Raw genomic sequence first — 17,905 nt, 5'->3', positions numbered from 1 at the left:
GTATATACAAATATGTACACTATACAAATGCACGGAAGGCTTACGCTCCCAGCCATCCAAGCGGCATTGTACTCGGGGAAAACAGCCTGGGTTTTCTTCCTAGTATACAGGCAAATGTATTATATACAGCATGCAGGTGATAGAAAATTAGTGCGTTTGCACAGAAACATTCTACAGGTATGGTTGCAGTCATTTTTCTTTGAAAATGACCGGTCTGCTTTCTGAATATAAAAATGTGTTTGCCTTTCTTTGCTGGCAAGTAAACGCTTTCCTTCAGAGCAAGGATGAATGTGATTCTTGAAACTCGCTCTGACCCACTTCCCCCCTGCCCTTTCTAAAAGAAATTAAAAAAAAAAAAATCTAGAGTTAATGCAAGGGAGCAAATAGATGACATAAATGTGTTTGATGTCAGGTTTCCCAAAAAGGTGCAAAAGCTTTGGAGAACAAGAACTGGTCGGCCATTAAAAAGGCTGTATGATCAGCTAGCTTCTTGATTTTAAAGGGGTTTGGAAGTTTATGATTCATGCTAACAGTGCCTGGCTGTTAGGAATCAAAGTCAGAAGGGATTAGAAGGACATCATCAGGAGATCAAAAAGTGTATTGTAACCCAAGATATTGTGACATTTAGGAACCCTGAGCCAAATGGGAATTGTTTTGTATGTCAGCTTTTTTGACTTGCATTACACATTCTAGCATCTGATGTGTTCGAAAGCTCGAGTATTGTATTGCAAAACTGGAATGTTTGTAATATTTATTTCAATGCACAATGGACATCACTGTTACTTCTCTGAAGACTGGTTGAACTTTCTGCACTTAAAAAACATAGATACACATCTATAATTCCTGAATGTTATAGGGTCATTTAGAAAGTGAAAATATTACCATACAAAGTCTTCACATTTGAGACATAATTGTATGATTGTTCACATTCTGTTAATATTAGCTACTGGCAGGGGACTGATATCCAAATGTTTCAGGTTTCAGGTTCAAGACAATTCATTGAACACATTGAAATTTATTTTCCGAAAGAGTTGAATGGAGTGGTTAGATTTTTTTTTTTTTTTGTAATGCCTTTGTTCAAATTTTTTGACTTCTCCTGGGGTTTCTTACCAAAAAGTTATCACTTGTACTTCTAAAAGCTGTTTTAAGCATTAAACATGATACAAAGGGCTGTGAATATTTAATGTCTTTTTTCAAACAGCCTGTATTTTAAAAGGCCTTAATAATAATCATGGCTCTTGGTAAAATAATTTGTATACCGAAGGGTGTCAAGTCAGGGTGCCATTCCTTGGAAGAGCCATTTTACTTGGAATATATTGCTCCAAAGGAAATGGACAGAGTCCTGTTGCAGAAATAGCGTTCCACCTGGTCCTGGCATTTTAAAACAGTCCTATTCTAATCCATAACACATTTCTAGTTTTCCCTGAAGCTTTGGGCTGCCTTGTGCATGAATAATTTTTGGAGAAACACCCACGCCCGTTAGCCCATTGTTCGTAACTATTGGAAGAAGATTAACTAGAGCCTGAAAATTGTATATCCGCGTATGCCTCTGAATCTGTCACTGGGAACCAAAGGAGATAAGTGGCTTTTACTTCGGATGAAGAGGTAAAATTCCCCAGTAGAAATTCTAAAGATGATTCACAAGTTTCAAAATGTTTAATGCCTTCCTACAATGGAAACATGTCTCTCTGTCTAGGGGGATGGAGATTTGTATCTCTTTCTCCAGCTCAATCTTTGTCTAAAAGTATTTCATAGATATTTTGAGAAAGTGCCACATAGAGGAAAGGAGAAAATGAAATTAGCATTTTAACATCTTACAAGGGGAAAAATACACGAAAATTTCAGTTTTGATTTCTTTTTTGCCTAATGTATCTTCGAAATAGATACTACCGTTATTGCTCTTTAGAAGTACATATGTGCATATTTTAAAGCCTTTAATATATTTCTGTATTGTTGTTATTATTTTTGCATTCATCTACATCTTACTATCCTTGTTGCAGAGAAGAGAGGATAATGTGAAAAATGACATTTGGGTTTTTTTTTTTTTTTTTTTAAACAAAAGCATTTAACAAGCTTAAAAAATGAAACTCAACGAAAAAGAAAAGAAGGTTTGAACACAGTCAAATAACCTGAGAAGTGACAGATGGAAAAGCAACAGAATGCAAGCACCTTGTAAGGTCTGTAATCTTTGGATTTACTGTGAAAAGTTTCAGAACATCATAGATTCTTACTGCCACATTGTCCATAGACCCTGGAAAATAACAGTGAAATTCATATGTATACACATATATATGAATACACACACATAGGCATGCACACTGTCTTCATACACCCCTCCTCACCACTTAACCAGAGTTACATAAATGCTTCTCAGATATGTCATTGCATTTGTTTGTTTTCTCCATCTCAACTAAGTTCAGCGGCTTGTGCCTGTGACATTAATTATGCAAGATTCAAACAACCAAGCAGGCACATTTTAGGGGTGAGTTTTAAGAAATCTGTGACCTGAAAGAAATTCTGTGGGGACTATCTGGGTTATCCAATTTATTTCATGATTACATATTCTGTTTTTAGGTCTTGACCTATTTTTAAGCTATTTCCTCTCTGTATGCTTTTTAGGAAAAAAAAAAATCCTTATTCTGAAATACTAATATTTTAGTTCTACATGAACTGTGTCCCTCAAGTGTCTTGGTATCAGCTATCTTTAGGAGCTCTTGTAAAACAACAGGAAGGCCAGGCTGTTGTGTGAAGTGTTTACTGTTGTTATCCCACAGTGCCTAGGACAGTGTCACACATAACAGGTGTCCAACAATATTTGTTAAATGAATTTGCTAAATAAATATCATTTCCTGTTGTTCCCTGTGCCACCAGTGCTTTGTAACATGCTGTGTATTTGGAGAATTTGCTGAACTACAAAATAAGGCCAAATACATAACATTTAAATGTTGACATATACATTTTTAAACGGGCATCTCAATTTGCAGGTGGCTGGTGGTCTTAGCTGCAAGGACAGATGGGGAAGAAAAGGCGATCTCTCCTTCTTACTGGTACCAAGAGGTGGTGGCAGAATGGAGATACTTGAGGGTAATTTGCATTATGTTTGCACATCATCCTTTCCAATTCTAAAGTTCTCACTTATCAGAACTGTCTTTTATTCAGGGAAAAGAAAGCAGTGGTATGAAGGTGGATAAAGACATTCTCCTGAGTTTATGTTATTTAGTTTTTTTCCACCAGAAAGAAGTTTCTAGAAGCCTCAGAGGGCTGGCCAAATGAAGAGAGGCCTGGCCTCTAGGAATATGCTGAGAGCCAAGTGTATGCCCCAGTGCCAGCCCAGATCTTGTTTTCTAAGGTGAACCTTAGCAGCCATCCCTCAGCAGTGACATGCATGGTTGCCTGGCGGCAATTTACCAGTCTTACCAAATTTATCAATATTTTTGAATCTCACCTCCCACCCCATCCCACCATAGAAATTGCGCTAACAAAACCATATCGATTATATGTTGAAGCAGATGGTTTATTTTTTCTTTCTTAGAAGGGAAACAATTTCCATGGAATTGGGAATTGTATTGATCTCCTCCCCCCATTGGAGCAAGGGCTTGAGAATCTGCTTTTGGATGGTTGCAGTGAGATGTGAATTATGTAACTTTGGCCTAATAACCCTGGATTGGAGCAGACAATTTTTAACAGCTTCAAGAACCCCAATGCTAATGCATTGATTTTCCTTTAATAGAATTTCCTTGTTGAAGGACGGTGCTCAGTAGAGTCCAGTCCACCCTTCAATCTTAACCCATCCGAAGACTGTTCCTTTCCAGTCGAGCTCCATTCATTTCTGGTTGAATAGGTTAAGCAAAGACAGACCTCACTGTTCTCAATTCACTTTATGATCCTCCCATCATAAAAAATAATATCAGCACCTTGCTTTTCATGTCAGAACTACATTTGAGCCGCTATTCCCTATGCCCAAGAGTAAATCCCATAAAAGCCGCCCGGTTGTACTGTTGCTATTTTTCCTTGTGGGTGATTGATTGATGGATGAGTGCTGACACTTCAATGAAGCTATTTCGACTGCCATCTCAATCCGATGATGTGAGGGGTATATTTTCTGTCCATGCCTCATTACTTCAGAATGACATTCCTGGAACTTCATTTACTTTTTCCCTCCTTCCCTGAAGCGCCATATTTTTTCCCATCTAGGTTATGCATGCCATAAAAAAAGCAATTTGCTATTATATGTGGCATAAGGGCAACACTTTCCCTAGGAGGTAAATAAGAAGGTTTTTTTTTTTTTTTAATCCCAATGTTGAATTTAGGGATCATGTCAAAATTCCCAAAACAATTCCAACAGGCAGCCTCTTTGAGAAATGGTGAGGAAGAGATATTTGGTTTCATTTTGTCAGTGTTGAGATTAAAAAAAAAATAACCTTGGTAATTAAAGCAACAACAGAAAATATTCCTTTTGTTTCAGAATCATATAGTTCCTAGTGTTGTGCCTGGAATAGTATAAATATTTCACCATAGCTGAGTAGCAATTTACCACATAATCCAGACTTATTTGTCCTTTGAGAATAAGGAAATTCATTGTTTAAATGCAATGATGGATTTATCTATTATAGGTTGCTTTCAATTGTATAGAAAATGTTCAACTAGAGTAAACAGATCTATCCTTGCGTCTCCAAACTGTGCACTAGGTATGCAAGACTTTTAATATTAAAACATGCTCTTAGCTTTTCCAAGTTGACTTAGGACCTGATTTTAATCTGTGTAATACAGTATTCCCGTTAATAATAACGTATAATTAAGACATCCGTTAAAAATCCATAACGTTAATTTAATGGAGAAAATCTAATACAGTTCTATTGGAATTTTTACGTTAAATTAACTTTAACGGGCTTTTAATGGATGTCTTAATTAGATCTCATTATTAACGGGAATATTCCACAAATTAAAATTGGGCCCTCAAAGTTTTAATGAAAAAAGTTGCAGGAACACATTTAAAATGGACACCCTATTTCATGCTTTCTGTTGCTTCTTAAGCTAAGCTGCGTTTTAGAGCCCATAAACATCAAGTTCTGCAGAAAGGGATTACCAGAAAAGACTGCTGCAGAACTTTGTACCCTGCAGTGATCTCATCTTCTCGCATTCTCTCAGATTCTGCATTTCACCAGTTCTCCCAATTTGCAGTTCTCATACGACAGTGGTGTGTGCTTAAAACTATTTTTTTTAAACCAATCAAGATAATGATGATGATCAAAGTGCCTCACCACTGCATAGGAAAAGTCTTTGGCAGCAACATGGTTAAGCTTAACTATTTGAACAAGTTTCACAGAAGATGAACATTGTTCAGGGGTTTTCTTGGCTCAAACTCTGGTTTAACTCAATAATTCTTCTACTTTGCAGTGATTAATGGCCCCCTAGTGCAGGGGCAGGACTGGGCAATCCAGGTGCAACCGTAATTGTTACACTGAACAGAAACATTTCCTTTAGACAAACGTTCCCAGAGGGGTCATAAATAGGAAATGGACATTACCATGAAAAGTAAGCCTCCAAGTGTCTATATCTAGTGCAGCCCACTTGGACATTAAACTATGAAGACTTATACTCCCCCCCACTTTCCTGTTACAAACTGACAAAATAAGTACATCAATGTTCTCAGTCATTACTTTTCTTCGGTGGCACTTTGTTTTCTTGTGACAGTGAAAAGGGTACTGTGGAGACGAGACAGCCCCATTGCAGTTTATCAATGAAAATCTAATATCGCCCATAAGCAGAGAAGTGGAAATCAATACTTCATTACCAAATTGTTAGTGAGGATGAAGAGAAATGGCTGGGGTGATTTTTTTTTTTTTTGGCAATCTTCTTGGAGCCAGGGTGTCAGGAGGAGTTCAATGAGTTCAATGTCAGAAGCAGGATGGTGCAGCGAAGAAGGGTTCAGTGTGAGGGGATCCAGGCTGGAAAGTGGAAACTAAGGCATTCGTCCTGTAATGGGAATCAGAACAACAGAAAGATGCATTATTTTCTGAGGTGTAGCCCAGGTGATTTTTCCCCGGAGTGATCACCTTGCCCACCTCCACTACTTTATTTGTCCGAATGTTCTGAGTAAAGTCATAGTTATATAACAAGACCGTGGAACATGAAAAGGAGGAGTCAACTTCGAGCAAAAACTATTTAAATACCGTATGTTCTCACTCATAAGTGGGAGCTAAACACTGAGCACACACGGATGTAAACACGGGAACAAGAGACACTAGGGACTACTGGGGCGGGGGAGGGAGGAAGGAGGAAATGGGTTGAAAAACTACCTATCAGGTACTATGCTCACTGCCTGGGTGATGAGATCCATACCCCACAGCTCAGTATCACGCAATATTCCCAGGCAACAAACTGCATATGTACCCTCTGTATCTAAAATGAAAGTTGCAATTTTCTTTTTCTTTTCCTTTTAAGACAGAATCTCATTCTGTCACTATACTTGTGCAGTGGCATCATCACGGCTTACTACAGCCTCGACCTCCCAGGCTTAAGTGATCCTCCTACCTCAACCTCCTGAGTGACTGGAACGACGGGCACACTCCATCATGCCTGAGTAGGTTTAGTTTTTATTTTGTAGAGCCTGTGTTGCCCAGGCTGGTCTCAGATTCCTGGGCTCAAGCAGTCCTCCCACCTCAGCCTCTCAAGGTGCTGAGATTACAGGCGTGAGCCACCTAGACTGGCCAAAACGTTGCAACTTTAAATTAAGAAAAAAAATAGGCCGGGCGCGGTGGTTCAAGCCTGTAATCCCAGCACTTTGGGAGGCCGAGACGGGCGGATGACGAGGTCAGGAGATCAAGACTATCCTGGCTAACCCGGTGAAACCCCGTCTCTACTAAAAGATACAAAAAACTAGCCGGGCGAGGTGGCGGGCGCCTGTAGTCCCAGCTACTCGGGAGGCTGAGGCAGGAGAATGGCGTAAACCCGGGAGGCGGAGCTTGCAGTGAGCTGAGATTGTGCCACTGCACTCCAGCCTGGGCGACAGAGCGAGACTCCGTCTCAAAAAAAAAAAAAGGAAAAAAAAGAAAAACATAATATTTTAAATATAATGTGTGGAAGGAATATTTGAACACCCATGTTCATAGCAACATTATTCACAATAGCCAAAACTCAGAAACAACCCAAGTGTCCAGCGGATGAGTGGATAAGCAAATGTGATACGTACGTACATGCAATGGAATATTAGCCCTAGGAATGGAAGAAATTCTGACACATTCTACAACAGGGGTGAATCCTGAGAACATTATGCTAAGTGAAAACAAGCCAGTCACAAAAAGAAAAATACTATATGGTTATAACTATATAACGTATCTGGTGGTAGTCAAACTCATAGAAACAGAAAGAGGAATGGTGGTTGCCAGGGGCTGGGGATGAGATGGGAAAAGAAATAAGAATTCTTGTTCACTCTGAACACAGTTTCAGTTTCATCTTTTGTAAGATGAAAAATTCTGTAGATGGATATTGTTAGGTTTGCACAACAATCTGAATGTACTTAAAGCCACTCAACTGTACACTTAATAGTGAAAATGATAAATTTTACGTTATGTGTATTTTACTGCAATTAGAAATTAAAATACATAATGTATGATTTTTCACTATAAAGTTTTTTGGGAAAAAAAGAAAACCATTAACCTATGGTCATACCAGGCTTAAAGCTCTCATTCACATTCTGCTGTATTTCCTTCTAGTCTTTTCTTTCCCCATGCTTTTTTTTTTTTTTTTTTTTTGAGTCGGAGCCTCGCTCTGTCACCTAAGCTGAAGTGCAGTGGCACAATCTTGGTTCACTACAACTTCCGCCTCTTGGGTTCAAGTAATTCTGCTTCAGCCTCCCGAGTAGCTGGGATTACAGACATGCATCACCATGCTCAGCTAATTTTTGTATTTTTAGCAGAGACGGGGTTTCACCATGTTGGCCAGGCTAGTGTTGAACTCCTGACCTCAGGTGATCCGCCTGCCTCAGCCTCCTAAAGTGCTGGGATTACAGGTGTGAGCCACTGTGTCTGGCCGTCCCATGCATTTTGTTAGGTTTACATAGTTATATTTGCTGACTGTATGATGCACCTGTCTGGAGGTAGTTTTTCACTGGAAAGCACCAGCATAAACAGCTGTAGAAGTTCTATCACATCCATTATAATAGTTTACGATACTATGATAATGTAATATTGGGCATTTAATGTTTGCAATTTTTATTCAACAATACACAACACTATGATGAACATCTTTGTGTTCCAGGCTTTTCTGTGTGCTGGAATATTTTCATAGGCTTAAATTCTTAAGCGTGGAATTCCTGTCAAAAGATAGGAACATTTTTGTGGTAGAGAAGTGCTACTTAGTAACAGGGTGATTTTTCTTTCCAAGAATTTTGCTCTGGATTACTGTGCGGAAAGTATGCAATTTCTTTCAGCCCAATCTGAGTGCAGTTTCTTGTTTACATCTTGTTATTTAGTGGCAGAGAAAAAACATTAAACCTAAATATAATTAGTCTTTTTAGAAAAGGAAAGCTTCCAAATTTCTAGTGGAAGGATAAAGACAAATTGAAAATCAGATGATATTTGATATGTGTAGAGAAATTATGCACAAGATAATCATAACAGACATTTCAAACTATTTCTTGGTAAGGAATAGTATGATTGGAATTCTAGCAACCAGTTATTATGTATCTACCAAATTCCAGTCACTTTATACACATTACTGTTAACTCTTGAAACAAATTCATTTTAAAAATGAGAGATAAAGGCTGAGCATGGTGGTGCATGCCTGTAATCCCAGCACCTTGGGAGGCAAAGGTGGGTAGATCACATGAGGTTATGAGATCAAGACCAGCCTGGTAAACATAGCGAAACTTTGTCTCTACTAAAAATACAAAAATTAGCCGGGCATGGAGGTGCACTTCTATAATTCCAGCTACTTGGGAGGTTGAGGCATGAGAATCGCTTGAACCTGGGAGGCGGAGGTTATAGTGATCTGAGGTTGCACCACTGCACTCCAGCTTGGGCAACAGAGCGAGACTCTGTCTCAACAACAACAACAAAAAAAAAAAAAAAAGAAAAAAAAAGAGAGAGAGAGATAAAAGTAAGTGACTTGTCCTAGTGTTCACAGCTAATAAAAAGCAGAGGATGGCTTTAAATTTAGTCCTTCCTACTCTGAAGCTTCCAAGCTCATGACAGGCACCACCCTACCTAGATTACAGGTGAACGCCTTGATCGCCATCAGTGGAGAGAACCATTTCCCTCTGACATTAGATGTGCACTCGAGAGAAAAAGAGCCCCTGGCGATCTTTGTTTTGAATTGGTTGAGATCCTCTGGCAGGTCTAGAAACTTAAAGGAGGATGATCATGTGGTTGGAAGAAGAGAGATGGGTCCAAGAAAAAGTGGAGGCCAGAAATTGGTGGACTTCTGGAAACTGCAAAGGCATTACACTGTGAAACAAGAGTGAAGTCCTGGCTGGAGGACTGTTTCACACCAGGCCTACTGGAGGCTGTCATTTTCTCCTCTTTGACCATGATATCAATGTGACACCAATTTCATGGAACTTTGTTTTATTATCACGTCCTTGAAGTGGCTCCAGATTAGATCAACACCCAGACTTTTCTAACTGGGTTTCTTTTAGGGCAAAGTTTGTCCTGAGAATGAAAGCAAGGAGAAAGAAAACAATGATTTTATTATAGTTCCTGTCTTGGAAATTTACAACACACATTAACATATTAAAGACTCTGAGAAGTCCTGCAATTAAAACCAAACCGAACATAGTGTGTCTTTACTTAACCCAGTACTTGCCAGGTTTATTTGATAACTCTTTTCTTTCCTATTTAAGATTCACAAATATACCTGAGTGTTGTTTGCTGAAAAATACCTTCATGACAGATTCTGTTTGTTTTTCAATTTTTTAATTAAAAATCTGTTTTGTTTTGTTTGTGGGTTGGGGAGGTGGGGGACAGGGTTTTGTTCTGTCACCCAGTCTAGTGTGCAGTGGTGCAATCACAGCTTACTACAGCCTCGGTCTCCTGGGCTCAATCCATCCTCCCACGTCAGCCTGCTGAGTAGCTGGGACTACAGGTGTGTCACCATGCCCAGCTAAGTTTTATATTTTGTAGAGCCTCCTGGGCTCAGGTGATCCTCCCACCTCAGCCTCCTGAAAAGTTGGAACCACTGGTGTGCACCAGCACACCCGGTTAATTCTTTTGTATTTTTTGTAGAGACAGGGTTTCGCCATGTTGCCCAGGCTGGTCTTGAACTCCTGGGTTCAAGCCATTCTCCCCGCCTTGGCCTCCCAAAGTGCTGGGATTACAGGCATGAGCCACCATGTCCAGCCCTATTTTTAATTTTTGTGGGTACGTAATAGGTGTATATAGTTATGGTGGACATGAGATGTTTTGATACAGGAATGCAATGTGAAATAAGCACACATGATAGATTCCTGTGCGAAAACCAAGGAAGTTTTCTAGTTCTCGAGACCTCAGCCCTGATTTTGTTATTGACTTTCTGTGATTCTTGACTCAGGTTATCTGGCTTTTTTGGATCTCAGCATGAAAGGATCCTGTTGCAGTGAAATGTGACATTGCTTCACCTCGTGTCAACTTCACAATGCTGCAGTGCAGGAGATCATAATTTCTACACTTTCAACCTAGGAAACAGAGGGTTAAGAGATGTAAAGATGTTGGGCCTGTGGTCATTCTTGTCTCTTCAGCCACTGCTGCTTATATACTTGTATATAAGAAGTAATACTTTGGTAATGTTTATTGTAATACTTTGGTAATGTTTTTAAGCACTGAACATTGACATTATTAGTGATTTAGAGGTGTTTTTCCAAGAATATCTGAGTATAGTTACTTTTTTTTTTTTTTGAGACGGAGTTTCGCTCTGTCGCCCAGGCTGCAGTGCAATGGCGCCATATCTTGGCTCACTGCAACTTCCGCCCCCGGGTTCAAGCAATTCTCCTGCCTCAGCCTCCCGAGTAGCTGGGATTACAGGCATGTGCCACCATGCCTAGCTAATTTTGTATTTTTAGTAGAGACGAAGGTTTCTCCATGGTGGTCAGGCTGGTCTCGAACTCCCGACCTCAGGTGATCCACCCACCTTGGCCTCCGAAAGTGCTGGGATAACAGGCGTGAGCCACTGCAGACGGCCATTGTCTGAGTATAGTTACTTTTAAATTTCAGATACCAATGTCTTTTATGAAACTTATCTATGGGGGTATTTCTATTGGAGAAGTCTCCTGGATCCCAGCGTGACTGATGGAAGTGGTGGGCTTTTGGAAAGGTCAGTGTTCCTATACCTGAAGAAGGGTAAAGAGAAGATCCGAATCTTGGACCACTTTGGGACAACACATTATTATTTTTAAAAAATATATTTTTTTCTTTTTCTATTTTTTTGAGACAGGGTCTCACTCTGTTGCCCAGCCTTGAGTATAGTGGCATGATCTTGGCTCACTGCAACCTCTGCCTCCTGGGCTCAGGTAATCCTCCCACCTCAGCCTCCTGAAAAGCTGGGACCACACCCGGCTAATTTTTTCTGTATTTTTTGTAGAGACGGGGTTTCGCCATGTTGCCCAGGCTGGTCTCGAACTCCTGAACTCAAGAAATCCTCTTGCCTTGACCTCCCAAAGTGTTGGGATTACAGGCGTAAGCCACCGTGCCCAGCCAAATTATCTCTTATATTAAAAGAAAAGAAAAATCCTGGTTTCTCTCTGTGTCCAAAGAGGAGATCCTGGCAGATAATTAAAACTGAAAAATGAAGGGAAGGGGAATAAGAGAGCTGTTGCTATTATTTCCTGTTGTTCAGAATGAATTGCATGGAACAGATTGAGAAAAAAAGGAAGTGGATACGGTTAGTTGCCTTTCAAATGGTAGTTGAGGCTGGGCTTTGCTGCTGCATTTTTTTTTTCTACTATATTGAGCTACTACTATAAAAATAAAATGGAAATAAATAAAAAATTTAATTACATATCTAAAAAGTTCTTGGCAGTGTTCATTAAGTAGTTGGTGAGGGAGAGCCAGGCAAAGAGATGTAATTATTTTTGTATTAATTACAGAGTCACCAACAGATGCGTAGAATGACATATGTTTTAATTTGGCCATGCCAGCCTTTCTCATGCCCTGGCATAGCATTGTGGCTGGCTCCTGCTCTTCTTGCTGTTGCTCCATCCTGCCGACCCCCCTCTCTCTTCACTCTCTGCTGTTGTTCTTATGCAACGCTCCTATTTTTAGGGCATGTCTTGTGGTTGATAAAAGGGGGCACTGCTGGCATTTAGTGGTTAGGGGCTGGGAACGTGAGGCACTTTGTAATGTGTGAGACAGTTTCACACAAGGTGGTGTCGTCCCTCATCTTGCACTCATTTTTTATTTTTTTCATTTTTTTTTTTTTAGAAGGTAGGGTCTTGCTCTGTCATTCAGGCTGGAGTGCAGTGGCACAATCATAGTTCACTGCAGCCTTGATCTCCTGGGCTCAAGTGAACCTCCTGATTCAGCCACCTGAGTAGCTGGTACTACAGACACATGCCACCACACTAGGTTAATTTTTAAATTTTTTTTGTAGAGATGGAGTCTCTAGCACTTTGGGAGGCTGAGGCAGGTGGATCACCTGAGGTCAGGAGTTCAAGACCAACCTGGCCAACCTGGAGAAACCCCGTCTCTACTAAAAATACAAAAATTAGCCAGTCTTAGTGGCAGGCGCCTGTAATCCCAGCTACTCAGGAGGCTGAAGCAGGAGAATCATTTGAACCCAGCAGGTGGAGGTTGCAGTGAGCCTGGGCAACAAGAGTGAAACTCTGTCTCAAAAACAAAACAAAACGAAACAAAAAAAACAAACCTGGGTTATGTTGCCCGTGCTGGTCTTCAACTCCTGGGCTCAAGTGATCCTCCCACCTCGTCCTCCCAAAGTGTTGGGATTATAGGTGTGAGCCATTGCTGTCAGTCTGTACCATTTCTGAAAATATCTCTGCAAGCCAGTTTTTCTCTGACTTGGCACTGTTAATATTTTCAGCTAGATACATAAGTGGGGGCTGCCTGTCTGTGCATTGTAGATATCCAGCCGCATCCCTGGCCTCTACCCACTCCATGCCAGCAGCATCTGCTTTTCTCCTGAGTTGTGACAACTGAACTTGTGTCTAGACATTGTCAAATGCCCATTGGGGGTAGAGGACAAAATTGTCTTTGGTTCAAAACCTTTTCACAATTATCTGAGGCTAGAACTTAACTCTGTTTTACATATAAACACAAAGTCTTTTCTGCACAGTTTAACACACACTGTAATTTCCAGAAGTAAAGCTTATCTGACAAAGAGAACCTGTACTTTGCTTTCTTTGGAATGTAATGAGAGTTATTTGCCATTTTAGAAAATCAAGTCACCTTTGTATTACTGTTCATGATCCTCAGGATGCCCATTCAATCCACCCATATTGCTCTGCATTTGCCACTGACATGTTCACGGTGAGTCTACCTATGGCACACATCTGACTGTCTCATTACATCTTCTAGGATGCTGTTACTCTGAGGGTGGTCCACATAACAGCAGTATTGGGATCACCTAGAGATCGTCAGATGTGCAGACTACAGGGCCCACCCCAAGCTGCTGGTTTGGAATCTGCATTTTAATAGGATGTTCGGGTGATTTTTGTACACGCTCGAGTTTGAGAAGCTCTGTTCTGGTGAATTTTTGTGCCTCAATTTTCTCCTTTTTTTTTTTTTTTTTTTTTTTAAATTGAGGCAGAGTCTCACCCTGTTGCCCAGGCTGGAGTGCAGTGGCACGATCTTGGCTCACTGCAATCTCCGCCTCCCGGGTTCAAGTGATTCTCCTGCCTCAGCCTACCGAGCAGCTGGGATTACAGGCACACACCACCACACCTGGCTAATTTTTGTGATTTTAGTAGAGATGGGGTTTCACTACGTTGGCCAGACTGGTCTCGAACTCCTGATCTGACGTGATCCACCCGCCTAGGCCTCCCAAAGTGCTGGGATTATAGGTGTGAGTCACCGTGCCAGGCCCCTTTCTTTTTTATTAGACGATTTCTTTTTGCAGTTTGTGTGTAGGCTGGCCACCTGATCTAGAAATTTTATTTCAGGATAGTAAAAGGAAGTTATAAAATGCTTGTCCTAAAATGTCAACAGTGAGTCTGCAAAGGCGGAGAACCTCTGTTCCCTACGAGCTCTTTCTAAGCATCATCTTCCAGTTCTGAAACTTGAAATATCGTCTGCGTGCTGATGACTGTGAGTTCCAGATCTGAACATCCAACTGGCTTCTTGGCATCTCTCTGTGAAGATCTCACAACTACTTCAATAAACCCTTTCCTGAAACAGGGTGCTTGCACTCCCCCATCCCTATTCTGTTCCCCTCCATGTTCCTCTTCACAGGAAATGGAACCTCATATGACTCAATTTTTCCAGCCAGAAAGTTGGGTCATCTTTGACTGTACCCTCACTCCTCCCTCGCATCCAATGGCTCACCCCGACCCCAGTCATAAAATCCCTCCAAACTGTATTTCCACGGCCACCTGCAATGATGCACACAATTCGGTTCTGCGCCTATCTACCCTGGATGGCTGTGGTACTCGCTCACTGGGCTGCTTTAGTCCACTTGGTGTCCTTCTGATAACTTTCCATATAGCAAACAAAGTGAGCTTATAAAATCTTAAATTAAGTTGAAGGGGTCACTTCAAATTCCAGCTTAGAATCCAGCAATGGCCTGGCCAGGTGCGATGGCTCACACCTGTAATCTCAGCACATTGGGAGGCTGAGGTGGGGAGTTTGAGACCAGCCTGACCAACATGGAGAAACCCAGTGTCTACTAAAAATACAAAATTAGCGGGGTGTGGTGGCCCATGCCTGTAATACCATCTTCTCGGGAGGCTGAGGCAGGAGAATCGCTTGAACCGGGAGACGGAGGTTATAGTGAGCCGAGATCGCGCCATTGTACTCCAGCCTGGGCAACAAGAGCGAAACTCCATCTCAAAAAGAAAAAAAAAAAAAGTGTCTATGGCACTTGTAAAAAAGAGAAACTTGTGTTAATGTCCTGCTTGATCTGGCCTTGCCATCTCTCTGCCTTCACCTGGGTCCCTGTGCCACTTGATGATATATCCCGAGAACACTGGCCTCATGGTCTTTGCAGGTGCTGCTCCCTCTGCCTAGCATGCTCTTCTTCCCACTCTGTTTGGCCAGCACCTTTTCATCCTTGAAGTCTCAGTTCAAATGGTGCTTTCTCAAAGAAGTCTTCTCTTACCCACAGGACTTGACTATATTCTTTTGTTATCATCTTGCATGAACCTTTTACGGTGTCCTATAAGACTTATTGCAGCTTATAAGCACATCATCACATATATACTTTTTAGTTTAGCGCCTGCCTGTGTAAACTCCAGGAAGGTGAGAGTTTGATCACAGCACAGTCCCAGGCATAAAACCCAGTGTCTGTCACAGAGTGGGTACTTGATAAATACTTGTTGAAAGAATGAAGTTCTAAAGACACTAATTGGAAGCCTATCTTTTCTAACATGGAAACCACTAAGGGTTTTAAAGTATTTATCACAAAACAATACGAAAGAAAAAAAAAATAGATGTACCTAGAATCCTACTTCTCTAATTCTATGAAAGAAACAAGTTACAGCATGGAAAGAGAAGAGACTGGAAAAATAGCCCAGGGAAACACGAGCGGGCTCCAGAAGCTTTGTCATCTATTTGGTGCTTTCAAGTTCAAAGAATAATTTCGTCTGTCATTTTGAAGCAATTTACATTTTTTTCAAAGACCATTCATATACGTTGTCTTTTGAAATATATTGGATAAATATTAGTACCCCAAAGATAAGTTGAAGAAGAGGGAGTTTAAATGACTTGCTCTCAGGGTGATTCAATGATAGGTCAGAACACCTGACTCCTAATTTAGGGCTTCTTAAAGTTGTTTAGTTGAAAATGAAAAAAAAGTATATTTAGTATTTTATTTTATTTTATTTTAATTTTATTTTTGAGACAGAGTTTTGCTCTATCATCCAGGCTGGAATGCAGTGGCACGATCTCTGCTCACTGTAACCTCCGCCTCCCGGGTTCAAGTGATTCTCCTGTCTTAGCCTCCTGAGTAGCTGGGATTACAGGTGGCTGCCACCACGCCTGACTAATTTTTGTATTTTTAGGAGGCGGGTTTCACTATTTTGGCCAGGCTGATTCTTGAACTCCTGGCCTCAAGTGATCTGCCCACCCCGGCCTCCCAAAGTGCTGGGATTACAGGCATGAGCCACTGCGCTTGGCCAAGTGTTATTATTTTAAAAAGACTGTGACAAGGAAGCAAAGGAACAGTGGAGACACATGATGTTTAGTGGCGTAATCCTGAGAGAAACCTGTAGTTAATATTTTTCAAATGGAATTACAATTTGGAAATCCAAATTGGCTTATCTACATTGCTGAATTTCATTATTAGTCTTTCATTTAATTTTTCCTAAAAGCAATCTCTGTGTGAGGAAACCCTTCAACGTCAGTGGACAAGTTTCAATTCTTGGAGTGAATAAAATACAGGTAATTGCTTAAATATATTGAATCCTTTTGATATGCCAGACACAGCTTCAGGTGGGTAGGTGGATACTATTTGAAAACGTTTTCTGATGTGTTGCCTTTCCTTAATTCCTTTCTTCCATGTACTTTTCCCAGCATTGACAACAGAGACTGAGACTAATTGCTCTTGGAAAGGGAGGTCACAAAATAAACCAGATAGAACAAAGTGGCTGAGTTTCCAAATGGCAAGAGGGACTCTTTTTTTCTTCTTCTATCAAACCTCAGAAAGGTTGAGTTAATGAAAACATTTAACAGTTATATATCAGTAACATCTGGGTTATGCCTGCCTCCCTGCCTCCCTGCCTCCCTGCCTCCCTGCCTCCCTCCCTCCCTCCCTCCCTCCCTCCTTCCCTCCTTCCTTCCTTCCTTTCTTCCTTCCTTCCTTCCTTCCTTCCTTCCTTCCTTCCTTCCTTCCTTCCTTCCTTCCTTCCCTCTTTCCTTCCCTCCTTCTTTTTTTGACAGAGTCTCACTTCTATCACTCAGGCTGGAGTGCAGTGGCGTGGTCTCGGCTCACTGCAACATACACCTCCTGTGTTCAAGCGATTCTCATGCCTCAGCCTCCCAAGTAGCTGGGACTACAGGTGTGCACCACCACGCCCAGCTAATTTATGTATTTTTAGTAGAGATGGGGTTTCACCATGTTGGCCAGGCTGGTCTTGAACTTCTGACCTCAAGTGATCCACTCACCTCAGCCTCCCAAAGTGTTGGGATTGCAGGCGTGAGCCACTGCATCCGGCCGTGATTGTCCATTTTGATCACCACATATGCATTATTTCTGTTAATTATTAAAACAATCCAACAAGGTATCCAATATTACAGAGAAAAAAACCTCTGTAGGTTTAGAGACTTGAAGTCACCTATCTGAATAATTATAAGTGAAACTGAATATTATAACATTCAATTAAAATATATACATATGTGTGTATATATATGTGTGTGTGTGTATATATATATACACACATATAATATTCATTTCAGAGCCTTTAGTTTTAACTGCCAAGCTAACTGTTCCCGACGTTGAGTTGGATCTGTACTGATGAGACCATTCATTCCTTGTCAAAGGGGTACTTCATCAGACCCTTGAAGAATAAGGGGACAATACACTTATTGAGCATGATAGTCGGCTTGGGACATTTAAATATAGATAGCATTCAGGTCATAATTGCCACACTGGAAAATCCCAGCTTCTGAACTTCCTCTTTTAAAGCACAATCTGCAATAAATCAGCCATGTGTCTCAAATGCATGATGTATGTTTCATGACACAAATCAGACAACCCACTGCCTTCAGTTTTCAAGTTGGAGGAGAGTTATTTTTATGTGTTTTTTTTTTTTTCATAATCGATGCCA

At 40.9% G+C, this 17,905-nt stretch overlaps 1 protein-coding gene across 2 annotated transcripts in view; it reads right to left on the bottom strand.

Moving 5' to 3' along the window:
• Window positions 1–2,173: 2,173 nt before the first annotated feature.
• TSHZ2 (teashirt zinc finger homeobox 2) overlaps window positions 2,174–17,905 on the bottom strand; it is a 505,591-nt gene continuing 489,859 nt past the window's right edge. For both annotated transcript variants that reach the window (XM_015148775.3, XM_015148776.3), the window contains exon 3: window positions 2,174–5,976. Coding sequence is in view for 1 of the 2 variants with exons in the window: in XM_015148776.3 (XP_015004262.3) it covers window positions 5,975–5,976 (2 nt within the window). In the remaining variant the exon portion in view is untranslated. The remainder of the gene's footprint in view (window positions 5,977–17,905) is intronic.

This window comes from Macaca mulatta, chromosome 10, assembly GCF_049350105.2.
Source record: "Macaca mulatta isolate MMU2019108-1 chromosome 10, T2T-MMU8v2.0, whole genome shotgun sequence".
NCBI classification, from domain to species: Eukaryota; Metazoa; Chordata; class Mammalia; order Primates; family Cercopithecidae; genus Macaca; species Macaca mulatta.
This window is presented reverse-complemented; position numbering and strand designations above follow the sequence as displayed.